Here is a 13,632-nt window from a genome sequence, read left to right as displayed (position 1 = left end):
GGATTAACTGCTTACAAGTGAACTGAGAGGAGAGGAGGGGAACCAGAGAAAAAGGAAGGGAGGGAAGGGGGATTTGTACAACTTTAAAGAAAATAATAAGGGGGAAGGAAGGATAAAAAGCAACGAGAGAATGCCATTGCAGAAAAATAAAGGTTGCTAAGAATCAAGTTTCATGACTAGTTTCGAAGCTGTGAGAGAGGGAATGAGATATTTCAAGAGAGAGGAGAAGTAGCTTCTTCTCGTAGCCAGAAGGGGCAAAAAAGCAGAAGAACTGAGAATGAGTGTTGTAGAAAGGGCTGAGCATGGAAAGTGGGGAGGCAGCAGAAAAAGAGGGGGCATTGCATGGCCACATATCTGCTACCTGCATGGGGACTGTCTGTGAAAGCACCACTGGAAGACGGACTGAAACAGGAAAAAAAAGTGCTTCAGTCATCAGCCTGCAGTGAATCTTGATTGATCAGGCATGATCCCTGCAGTTTAATGGCAATTATTCAGTGGGGAGTTGGAAGGTGGAGCACCCTTGAGTAGATTAGCATATTCTTGTTTACTCATCCTAGGAGGGGGGCTCTCTTTCATTTTGTAAGGGAGGAGAGAGGAGGGGGCTAAGGGATAGTGTGGGCTTCAAGCTTCTGTTATAAAGAAGGCATAAAAATATTCAAGTAGAGCATCTTTTAAGGGGGGGAGAAAATAAGCATCTTAGTGTGAGATTTTATTTTTGCTTATTTGTTTGAGATATACATATAATATTTATCTATTTCTATCTCTCTCTTTCTCTCTCTCTCTCTCTCTCTCTCTCTATATATATATATATATATATATAAATATAGGTTTTCTGATATATATATATATTTTTTCAATTGACTTACAATTAAAGAAAAATTGAGAAGACTGGAAAAGTGGATTTTTATATTTTTTAAGTGGAAAACATTTATGATAGGACACTTTTTATTTTAAAATATAAGATCATAAGAAACTGTGTAAGAAAGTACTAAACCACGAGGAAAGAAAAATCAAGTGCCCAGTAGTGGAGTGTCAAAGGCTGGCAGTTCGAGAGAACATTGTGGGAAACAGGGGTGGACCATTGGAGATGCTGCTCTGGAGTTTGCTATTGCCTGTTGGGCTTCTCTGTGCTGCCTTGTCAAGTGCTCCAGAGTGTGCAATGGATGAGCGGTCACGTCGGTCAAGGAGGAGCATTCGATATTCTCCTAGCCTGCGCAGTGTTCCTATGGGTTCCTGTGCCACCAGCCTTGCCCGTGGCAGGCGTTCCCTTGCCAGCCTTGAACACCTGAGGGTTCCCCGAAGGAGGAAGCAACGTGCTGCAGAGGATGGGGCAGGTTTCTCTGTCCCAGCAAAGGCTCTCTACTTCTCCGGCCAAAGGGACCAGCTGTATTTGAAAGCGGGTAATGAGCTGCCAAGGGACGCATTCACCTTACAAGTTTGGCTGCAAGCCGAGGGAGGGCAGAAGTCCCCAGCAGTTATTGCCGGTAGGTGCTTTTTTTTTTTTTACTTTAAATAATTCCTCCCACTGCATTAGTCTGAGAAGTGAGAGATTAAGTTTTGCAGTTGAAGATGTTAGTTTTTTTTTAGAGTTTTGGGAGCTCAAGGAAAATAATCTTGCATCATTTGGTAGTGTCAGGCAGATAGAGGATCTGTGCAGGGGAGTAAATATACTGCAGGATTCCTTCATTAAAAGAGAAAATGTGCAGATGTTTATAGCTACATAAACCTTCCATGCCTGGATTTGTTTGTTGTCACAAAACCCCAGCATAAGCTGAGAATGCTTCAGTAAACTGCTGTCTTCATTATTTATCATTTTAAAGTAAAACTTTATTACTTTGATGCCCAGGATGGCTGCAAAGTATTGCAGCTTTCTGCAGCAGCCAAGTGTTTACTACTAATATTGAAGAGATTTATCTTTATAAAGTATTCTTTAAGTGCATGCATGTAAAATATAGTATTATTAAACTCAAAATAATTCCAAATGCTAAGATGTTTGTCAAATTTAGTAAAGTGACAAGATTTGCACATTTTGCTTTGTGTGTGTGGATCTGTTTGCTAGCCTGTATTTTAAAATATCATATGGTAAGATAAGAGTTGTGGTGTTTAATGCTTGCATTATTTTCCTTGCTTGACTTCACTACATGCAGGTGGAAATTGTTGTAAAGCCCATTAAAACTTCAGTGACTGTAAAGAAAGATTTTCATAGTAGTTGGTCTTTGACATCCTGCGTCACAGTGGATCTTCCTATAGTGGCATCAGTGCTTTTTGCTCTGTCCTAGATCTAGCAGGTAGCGTGATACTTGTGCGGACAGTAGGTTAGAACTCCATGAAAGACTTTCTGTGGTGTGGGTAATTAGTGCAAACAGCACAAATCTTTGATGTTTCCCTGTTTGCATCTTAGAGGAAAAGAATGTGTGTAGTGTAGAAAGTTGAGACTGTTATGTTATTTACAATATAAACATACCATTTTTTTTATTTACTAGAGCGTAATTAGAAAATGGAATACACAGTGGTGTGATAGGGGAATTCCTGACCCCTGGAGCTAACACCAACACTTTTAATGTCTTTGAATGCAATTTGAGATCATTTGGCATTAAGTTTGAATGCCGGGATTAATTTGGGAAGTTGTAACACAATCAGTGTGCTTATGTTGATTACTGCTCTTTATTTATTTATTTATCTATCTATATACAATGTGTTAGTGTGTTTTTGTTTTACAATCAGAGGTATGAAAAAGAGTGTCCCTTTACTCTCGGAAATGAACTGGTCGATGTTATATTATAAATGCAGATTTTTTTTTCTTCCAATTATACTATGTTGAGTAAATTGAGCATATATAAGGAGATACCTTTTCAATCAAGTTAATTAAATATATTATTTTAATCTTCGTACTGTTGCAAGATAATCACTTCAAGAAGGAGGGGGTGAGGAATTCCCTTCTCTGCTGGCTGTTTAAGCACATGCTTATGGAATACCTTTCTCTTCTGACAACAAACACATTCTGATAAAAATAGCCTACTGTGGTCACAGAAGAGAAAACAAATATCTATGGCAACGTTATAATTCTGTCGGGTTAAAAGCATATCTGAGGTGTGATAGGATGGTTGATGTAAATAAATATACAAAGAAATTGTTAGCTTGAATATAAATTTATATAATTACAGTATGTTTGTAGGAGCTCAAGGGGGTGTATTTGGGTGGGAGATTATTATTATTTTTTTCTGGAGGAGGAGCATGCAGCTATGGGTATTTTCCATAATGGACACCCATTATGTATAAACGAAGCCAGCACTGATGGTGAAAATAAGCATGTGGATCTTTTCCAGGTTAACTTCTTAGTGCCGTACAGTTGATGTGCTGTTTTAGTGTAAATAGAAGCATATATTTCACGGTGGCGCACCATTTGCTTTGTGTGTGATAGTGTTTGCTTATATATTGTTGTTTTTTATATTATGTAGTACTTAATTTTTACAGTAAAGAGCAGCAAATAACTTAAAATATTTTGTATCTTGAAGCACAGGTTGTTTTTGATAAATATGATTGTAGCCTCTGGTGCTGAAGTCAATTAAGTATAAATACACAAAACATCTGTATGATGTAAATTGCTTTGCGGGTTATACTAGTGATGCAGTGATTTGGGGTGTTTTGTGGGTTTTAGCATTTATAATATAATCCGAAGACTTAATATAGTAAACATTGTTTATGTTCTTCTGTCTAGCAGTGTCTTTGTTAGTGTAAAATGCTGTGTTTTTTTTCTTTGCATTTTAAGAATGTGTAATTATTCAGTATTTTAATCTTTCTCAATGGCATTTTATTGTATTAAGAGAAATTATGATACAAAGTATATATATCATCAAATCAACAATGTATTGCAAAAAGATCGGCATACAAAAAAGTGTTTTATAAGCCTTTACAACTAATTTTGTATTGCTTTGCTGTGCAGCAATATGACCATTTAAAATTGTTGAGTATTTTTTTTCATATATCCATTGTTATGGCCAAATGGGATGGACATAACTGGGCTCCTGCACTGATCAAGGAATCACACTGTAACATGATCAGGGTCAGTTGGATTTAAAAGATATTCTACTTATCTAATCACCTCCATTTAGGCGAGTTAGTGGCAATTATAAATGAACTGCTAAAGTAAGCCTGATAGGGGTTAGTGTCTCTTTAATTTTACATTTCAAATCCCATCTTGACTATTACATATTGCTTAAAATATATATTTTTTAAAGTTTTTCCAAAGCTTTAGTTAGATCAAATAAACATACACGTCATGCAGTGATTGAACAAAACATCCAACGAGAGGAATACAATATTATGTTTCATCATAATTAAACAATGTACTGTCTTTTCCAAAACATATTTCATACATCCCATATCCCATAACTTTAGCATGTTAAAATACTCTCTACACATCAGTGTACTTCTTATGGGGCCCAAATTTTAATGGTTTACATCTCTCATGGATCTTTAAATAAAACACTTGTATATAAATATGGGCTTATAAAATAAATGGTAAATGAGTTTAATAAGGAGAAGGCAATGAAACCAAAAAGAAAAAGATGTACTTAAAATGATAATAAAATCAATAAAGAAAAAGAAAAAGTCCCAACTGGGTTGTTAGTTAATAAAATAGCTAATGATAAGGTATTCCAGGATCAATAGAGATGTTACAAAGCATAACAAGAAGATGAGTATGATCATTTTTTAGGTTTCACCTTGGAGCCCTTCTCAGTGGTAACAATCATAGTAAAGCAATCTACATAATGGATATTGACAGCTATGGGGTATATGATGTGTGTAGTTATACTATTGGGTTTGACTTTATGTGATTATTTAGTTTTATGGTGGGATTATCTGTTGAAACTAAACTACTTTCTGTTAAATTAATCATTATCTCTGCTGCATCAAAGAGTTTCTCTCTCATAAATTCTCTATAACATTGGGGCAAGTAAGATTCTTTTACATGTGATATCTGGAATGTAAAGTTTCTGACCTTTCCTGTGGCGAAGGCCGTAGAAACAACCCATATATAAACAGTTATTTATCTTCTTAAAAATAGCTTCCTTTCAGTGTGACAACATGAGAAAAAACAAGTGATAGCATCAAAATACATATTTGAGCAACAAGAAAAGGTAGATAGTGAACTGAGGGTTGAAATATATCTGAATTAAACTGGTTTCTATACCTGATAAGCAATTATTTATCTTTCTAAATTTATCCTCCGTTCATTAAAGTGTTTTGAGAAAGTACAGAACATTAACAGGGATATTTAAATATATCTAAAAGTAAACAGTCTACTTGAACTAAATGATATTATAAATAAATAACGGCAAATATGTTTTTACCAATCTGCTGCCCTTCAAAATAAGTCTTTTATGTAAAAAGTGAACTCGGGTCAGTCCTGTTAGGAGGGAAATTAATATTATATATGGGCAGTAAAGCAGGGTGGCAATTTAGCATTATGTGACTAACATGTCCATGTGTTATCTATCCTTTTTCTGTATAGAGAACACTTTCACCATTTCAAGAACTAGATGTAGTCCCTTTTAATATGTCTTGCTGCCTCTTACTTGAGGGTTGTGGTGGGGGGCAAAGTGGCCGCTCAATGTAGCTCCACTAGGATTTGGTAAACAATAGAAGCCGGTTGTTGGTACCTTTCAGAGATGCTCCTGCTGTCTCTTGCTCCGATGGCCTCTTAGATACCCTCCGGATTTTAGTCCCAGTAGATATTTGAAGGCACCAGTTCAATAGAGGGAGTTCAATAAAGGTGATTTTTTTTGTGTGCTTCTTGTTCCATTCAGTGCTTAAAGTTGTTGTTTTTTGTTGCTTCACTAGAGCTGGGTGCACTCTTAGTAGAGGTTTAATAGCATGCATGTCATGGATTACTGTAGGGATCTTTTGCGGTTGTGAGAGGGCGTGTTGCTTTTCAGGTGTTGAGGGGCCCAACAGGAGTTCTGTGCCGATGGAATATCTCATGGTTATAGACTCCTTTTGTCTTGTAACAGAAATCTCCCTATTATGTAGAATTTGCTTCAAACGATTATATGGTGCTGCATCCATTATCCTGTGAAACAACTTCTTGATTCTCTCCCATTTCACATTAAGTTGCTGGGAAAAGGCCTCTCCCGCTATGTGCGCCATTACAGGTATCTCCAGATGAAGGGGTTTCTAGTAGAGATGATTGTAGTCTCGTTGTTGCAGACCCGGTAACCCTTCTCATCAGAGGGGGAAGCGCTGCCTGTAATGGGCCGCCACTCCCGGTCCTTAATGTCCTAACCAGAGGTCTGATGTCAAAAATACAGTACAAAAAAATGATGATAAGCTCTCTAAAGAGCTAATAAATGTTATAGCTATATCTTTCCGTGTTTTGGCTGTATGATGTTGTCTATAATCGGCGGAATCTAAGCTACTCGATCAGAACTCCTGGAGAGTGCGACCGGTTAAGATCGCTGTTAGGACGCACACCCCTAAAATATTTATTTTTATATTTTCAAGCATAGACTACAACACAGTCTACATTTTAATTTTGCGTTAATCTGTTTTTGGTCTATAAATGTAGAGTTATAAACCATAATGCAATTTTTTTATATTGTTCTGAATATGTCCTTCTGTCCCGCCTTCTATTGTCTCTTTTTTCTTTCATAAAGCTGGTGAGAGTCGACAATCCATTACTCCTGAGAATTACCTTTCCTGACCACTTTAAAAAGACAAAGATTCCCAAACTCTAAGGCCATATTAAACCCCTCCCACCTCTACGATAGCTAGTCTTGTCTTTGCCTCCGCTGGAGGTAGGTGAAGAATGAAGGTGCTCCAGATGGTTTACTGTGACAACAGTTCTCAGACTGAGTTGAGGCCCATTTCCCCTCAGAGTACTGCTGTTTGACACAGGGATGTATTTGGAGTATTGGTCAGTAGCACAATTTCTACATTATGGGAGTTAGTCACAAGCCTGCCACAGGGACATTTCCTTTGCCACCTCCTATTGGGACGTTGTAATAATCCTATTCCATTTCCTCTGCTGATATGTTTCAGCACTGGTTTGGCTTTCTACTAGATTCAATGTTATCTTCCAGTAGATGGGTGCCTATTTGTAAGTACTTTTTGTTTATTATTTTGGGACTCATATAAGCCTGTTGGCCTATTAAAGTATGTCTTTGATTATACTCTATAGTCTAGGGACATTATTATTTATAGATTTATTTGTTATGGCTGCTTTAAATTTTAACACTCTATTCCCCTTTAAAAAAAATGTGTGCACTTATTTTATCGTCATGTTAGCGCGTGATAGTTTTGAATTTGTGTGCATCAGGTTTTAGCCGATGGGGTTAGTCGTCGTCATATTTTTTTGGTGCCTGTGTTTCTTGGAGCGATTTTGCCTTTTTTTTTAAATCATGTCATTTGCGGACGCGTTACTTCTGTTAGTTCTGAGTGCGCTGTTGTCCCTGTTGAAAAGGGAGTATCATCTGCACTTTCAGTAAGAAATGTTACTGCATTAGCATATATCAATCATAAGGGGGGACCTTACAGTTCCCTAGTCATTAAGGAGGTATCTCAAATTCTTTCTTGAGTGGAGGGCAATTGTTGCCAAATATCTACAGTTTATATTCTAGGGGTGAGCATTTAGGAAGCAGACTTCTTCTGTCATCAAACCCTGCATCCAGGGGAATGGTCTCTCTATCTGGATATTTTTAGACAGATTGAGGATCTTTGGGGTTTAATGGTTCTAATGGCCTCGGTTAAACAAACACTTCCCAGGTACTTTGCATGGTCCAGGGATCCTCAGGAGGAATTTGTGGATGCTCTAGTATAGGGTTCTTTAAACCACGGGTCGGGACATATTACTGAGTCACAACACCATGTTTACTGGGTCACAATTTGTCATATCTATAAGCTTGATAAGTTGCAGATTATTCTTAAGCAGAGGGGTTTTTCAGAATTTGTGGTAGATACTTTGATTCCGTCTTGTAAACCTGTGACTAGAAAAATCTATCATAAGGTGTGGAAGGCCTATATTTCCTGTTTTTTGTGTTTGGTTCATGGTTATTTTTGGCATTCTTTTAGAATTTCAAGAATTTTAACATTTTCGGCAGGATGATTTGGATAAGGTTTTCCGCTAGTTCTCTCAGAGGCCAGATTTCTGCTCTTTCTGGTTTGTTTTAATCAGAGGATAGCTAATCTTCCAGATATTCACTGTTCTTCTACAAGATACGACGAGTCCACGGATTCATTCTTACTTGTGGGATATTATCCTCCTGCTAACAGGAAGTGGCAAAGAGCACCACAGCAGAGCTGTATATATAGCTCCTCCCTTCCCCCTCCACCCCCAGTCATTCTCTTTGCCTGTGTTATACTAGGAAGAGGTAAAGTGAGGTGTTAGTTTTAGTTTCTTCAATCAAGAAGTTTTTTTATTTTTAAATGGTACCAGGTGAGTACTATTTTCCTCAGGGGGATATGAAAGAAGATTTCTGCCCTGAGGTTAATGATCTTAGCAGATGTAACTAAGATCCACGTTAGTTCCCACAGAGATTCTGAAGGTAATAGAAGAGACATCTTCAGTGTGGAGAACGGTTTCATGCTACAAGCAGCATTGAGGTATGTGCCAGACCTTTATTTCTGAGGAGACTTGATATATCAGAACTGGCTGGCATTTATTTCCCTGCAAGGGAATGGGTAAGCAGTAGACCTGTTAACAAAGGGGTGTTACTGGGAGACCTATACTTAATTTATTCAGTTGACATATTGGGCAATCATTATAATGGGCTTTAGCATTATAAGAGACACTGGGAGAGGCAGGAATTGTTGCACAAAATAACCAGTTTGACAATATTGGTGTGTTATTTGGGGTTAAAGAGTTCCACTTGATTTTTACTTGAAACCGCTTCACCATGCGGTTGTTTTAGGCCTACTCGATCATCGGACATGATGGGCGGGGCTTAATTTTGCACGTTTAGATGCGCACTTTCCTCTGGCTGAGAAGCAGCAGGGATTAACTCCGGTTGATCCTAGACAGTGGTTCTATTATCCGGATCGTTGGCGAGTCATTTTGAAAGTACCCTGGGGGCAGGTAGGTATTTTTTGTAAAATTTCAAATTTTTGTGTGGTTAATTTCTCCCCTTACACTTGGGGTGCAATCATTTTTGGAGCCATTAATTAGCTACAGTTAATTTTTAGAGTAAATCAACGTTTTTTGAAGCAGTTTTGAAAATTTGTGCGCTTTATTTCTTAAAGGCGCCGTACACGTTTCTCAAAAATTTGTTTAAAGCAATAAATAAAGTGTTTAACGACTATTGTGGTTATTACTAGTCTGTTCAACATGTCTGACATTGAGGAATCTCATTGTTCTATTTGTTTAGAAGCCATTGTGGAACCCCCTCTTACATTGTGTACCTCTTGTACTGAAAGGGCCTTACATTGTAAAAAGCATATTTTAGGTCAAGAAAGTGTGCCTAAGGATGATTCTCAGTCTGAAGAGAATCAGGATATGCCATCCAATTCTCCCCAAGTGTCACAACCTTTAACGCCCACACAAGCGACGCCAAGTACCTCTAGTGCGTCTAATTCTTTTACTCTGCAGGAGATGGCTGCAGTTATGTCAACTACCCTTACAGATGTATTATCTAAATTACCAGTGTTACAGGGTAAACGCAGTAGCTCAGGTATTAATGTGAATACTGAATCCTCTGATGCTTTATTGGCTATTTTCGATGTACCCTCACAGTGCTCTGAGTTGGGGGTCAGGGAATGGCTGTCTGAGGGAGTGATTTCAGACATCAGGCTGTAATGATTACAGCCTGATGAAACGGCTCTGTGTAGCCGAGAAACGTGTTGCTGGATTTAAGACATTTTAATAAATTTGTTTTTACGTTCATCCTGCTGGAGTCTGATCTCCCCTCTTTCCTACACCGTTCTATGCCATATTGAGTGACCGCTAGTGTGTTTCCATGGTCCACCGTCACCACACTTTCATTTGCAAGTATTCAGAATTTTGGAGTACAGAGAGGAAGGTATGTTTGCAGACTAGGATTCGGATTGGCCACATCAAGTACGTTTCCTGGCTGGGATTCGCTGTTACCACTGTTGTCTTCTGGGCGACTTTGAGGTCCCGGGCTGCAATTTTAAGCACGTCCGCCCCGCTTGTGAGTATTGCTCTCACCATCTTAGCACATCCAACTGTTTCAGCGATATTACCCTAGTGGCGCCTTCTTGTCTCCCGATACAGAACTAAGGATTTCCGTCAATCATCTTCATTATTCATTGTTTATTCTGGAAAGCGTAGGGGTCAGAAAGCTACGGCTACTCCAGGTGGAGTATCATCCACCTGGCATATGAGACTGCTGGACAGCAGCCTCCTGAAAGAATTACGGCTCATTCTACTAGGGCTGTGGCTTCCACATGGGCCTTTAAAAACGATGCATCTGTTGAACAGATTTGTAAGGCTGCGACTTGGTCATCCCTTCATACTTTTTCCAAATTTTTAAAAATTTGATACTTTTGCTTCTTCTGAGGCTGTTTTTGGGAGAAAAGTTCTTCAAGCAGTGGTGCCTTCTGTTTAGGTCTCTCTCTTGTCCCTCCCTTTCATCCGTGTCCTGTAGCTTTGGTATTGTATCCCACAAGTAAGGATGAAATCCGTGGACTCGTCGTATCTTGTAGAAGAAAAGGAAATTTATGGTTACCTGATAAATTGATTTCTTCTACGATACGACGAGTCCACGGCCCTCCCTGTCAAATTAAGACTGATTATATTTTTTATTATTTACAACTTCAGTCACCTCTGCACCTTTTAGCTTTTCCTTTCTCTTCCTAAACCTTCGGTCGAATGACTGGGGGTGGAGGGAAAGGGAGGAGCTATATATACAGCTCTGCTGTGGTGCTCTTTGCCACTTCCTGTTAGCAGGAGGATAATATCCCACAAGTAAGGATGAAATCTGTGGACTCGTATCATAGAAGAAATCAATTTATCAGGTAAGCATAAATTTCCTTTTTTTTCTCAGGCTTTAGACAGGATCAAACCTATTATTAAACAGATTTCTTCTTCCTGGAGTCTTAAAGGGACTCTAAACCCAAAAAATGTTTCATGATTTGGATAGAACATAGAATTTCTAACAACTTTCCATTTACTTCTATTATCAAATGTTCTTCATTCTCTTGTTAGGAACAGCATTGCACTACTGGCAACTAGTTGAACACATCTAGTTAGCCAATCACAAGAGATGTGTGCAAGCACCAATCAGCAGCTAGCTCTTACTAGGGTAGGATATGTGCGTATTCTTTATCAACAAGTGATAGCAAAGCACATTTGAAAATAGAAGTGAATTAAAAAGTGTCTTAAAATTACATGCTCTAGCTTAACCATGCAAGTTTATTTCTCCTGTTAAGTGTGGTCAGTCCACGGGTCATCATTACTTCTGGGATATTAACTCCTCCCCAACAGGAAGTGCAAGAGGATCACCCAAGCAGAGCTGCTATATAGCTCCTCCCCTCTACGTCACACCCAGTCATTCTCTTGCACCCAACTAATAGATAGGATGTATGAGAGGACTGTGGTGATTATACTTAGTTTTTATATCTTCAATCAAAAGTTTGTTATTTTAAAACAGCACCGGAGTGTGTTGTTCCTTCTCAGGTAGAATTTGAAGAAGAATCTACCTGAGTTTTTGGATGATTTTAGCCGGCGTAGCTAAAATTCATTTTGCTGTTCTCGGCCATTCTGAGGAGTGAGGTAAACTTCAGATCAGGGGACAGCGGGCAGGTTCACCTGCAAAGAGGTATGTTGCAGTATATTATTTTCTGAGGAATGGAATTGACTGAGAAAATACTGCCAATACCAATATAATGTAAGTTCAGCCTTAAATGCAGTAGTAGTAACTGGTATCAGGCTGTTTATGTATATATGTGTACACTTCAGTATTCTGGGGAATGGCACTTCTCTGGGTAATACTATATGCGTATAATCTTTAGCCTTACTTGCAGTGGGAACGTCTAGCAACAGGCTGTTTAAATGACATTTCATGATATTTAATTTTAAACGTTTTTGCTGGCATGCTAAATTGTTTAAATATCTAAGGTACTGGGTGAAAAATTGTTTTTGGGCACTGTTTTTCCACTTGGCTGTCGTTTATTTTAATTTGAGACAGTTTACTGAGCTTCCCTCACTGCTGTGGGTGAGGGTGAGGGGCCTATTTTGGCGCTTTTGCTACGCATCAGAAATTCAGTCAAAAGTCTTTTTCTCTTCCTGCATGATCCGGATCGTCTCTACAGAGCTCAAGGGTCTTCAAAAGTTATTTTGAGGGAGGTAATCACTCACAGCAGACCTGTGAGATTGTGCTTTGACTGTGATAAAAAACGTTTATATTTCTACATTTGTTTCTCTGCTATTAAGGGTTAGTTATCCATTGCTAATGGGGGCAATCCTTTGCTAAATTTATGCTTTTACTGGGAAAAAATCTGATTGTTATAATTTTTCCGGTTTCTTATTATTAAACTGTCATAATTTTTTTCTGTGCTTCTTAAAGGCACAGTGCGTTTTTTCATATTACTTGTAATTTGAGTGAAAAGTATTTCCAAGCTTGCTAGTTTAATTGCTAGTTTGTTAAACATGTCTGACTCAGAGGAATATCTCTGTGCTATATGTGCAAAAGCAAAGGTGGAGCCCAATAGAAATTTATGTACTAATTGCATTGATGCTACTTTGAATAAAAGTCATTCTGTACAAATTGAACATCATTCACCAAACAACGAGGGGGAAGTTATGCCGACTAACTTGCCTCACGTGTCAGTACCTGCATCTCCCGCTCGGGAGGTGCGTGATATTGTAACGCCGAGTACTTCAGGGCGGCCATTACAAATCACACTACAGGACATGGGCTAATGTTATGACTGAAGTTTTGTCTAAATTACCAGAACATAGAGGTAAGCGAGATCACTCTGGGGTGAGAACAGAGTGCGCTGACAATATTAGGGCCATGTCAGATACTGCGTCACAATTTGCAGAACATGAGGACGGAGAGCTTCATTCTGCAGGTGACGGATCTGATCCAAATAAACTGGATTCAGACATTTCAAATTTTAAGTTTAAGCTGGAAAACCTCCGTGTATTACTAGGGGAGGTTTTAGCGGCTCTGAATGATTGTAACACAGTTGCAATACCAGAGAAAATGTGTAGGTTGGATAAATATTTTGCGGTACCCGTCGAGTACTGACGTTTTTACAATACCTAAGAGACTTACTGAAATTGTTTCCAAGGAGTGGGATAGACCCGGTGTGCCTTTCTCACCCCCTCCTATATCAGAAAGATGTTTCCAATAGACACCACCACACGGGACTTATGGCAAACGGTCCCTAAGGTGGAGGGAGCAGTTTCTACTTTAGCTAAGCGTACCACTATCCCGGTGGAGGATAGCTGCGCCTTTTCAGATCCAATGGATAAAAAACTAGAGGGTTACCTTAAGAAAATGTTTGTTCAACAAGGTTTTATATTGCAACCCCTTGCATGCATTGCGCCTCTCACGGCTGCAGCAGCATTTTGGTTTGAGTCTCTGGAAGAGACCCTTGAATCAGCTCCATTGGATGAGATTACACACAAGCTTAAAACCCTTAAGCTAGCTAATTCATTTATTTCTGATG

General features: G+C 38.7%; 1 protein-coding gene across 1 annotated transcript in view; it reads left to right on the top strand.

Annotated features, from left to right (window-relative positions):
- Positions 1 to 928: 928 nt before the first annotated feature.
- The window catches only part of PAPPA (pappalysin 1), a 1,503,354-nt gene continuing 1,490,650 nt past the window's right edge, over positions 929 to 13,632 (top strand). The window contains exon 1 of the mRNA XM_053695762.1: positions 929 to 1,484. Coding sequence (XP_053551737.1) covers positions 1,088 to 1,484 — 397 coding nt within the window. The 5' untranslated portion in view covers positions 929 to 1,087. The remainder of the gene's footprint in view (positions 1,485 to 13,632) is intronic.

Source organism: Bombina bombina, chromosome 12 (genome assembly GCF_027579735.1).
Source record: "Bombina bombina isolate aBomBom1 chromosome 12, aBomBom1.pri, whole genome shotgun sequence".
Taxonomy (NCBI): Eukaryota; Metazoa; Chordata; class Amphibia; order Anura; family Bombinatoridae; genus Bombina; species Bombina bombina.
Note: the sequence above shows the minus strand (reverse complement) of the source record. Positions and strands in the feature narration are given on the sequence as shown.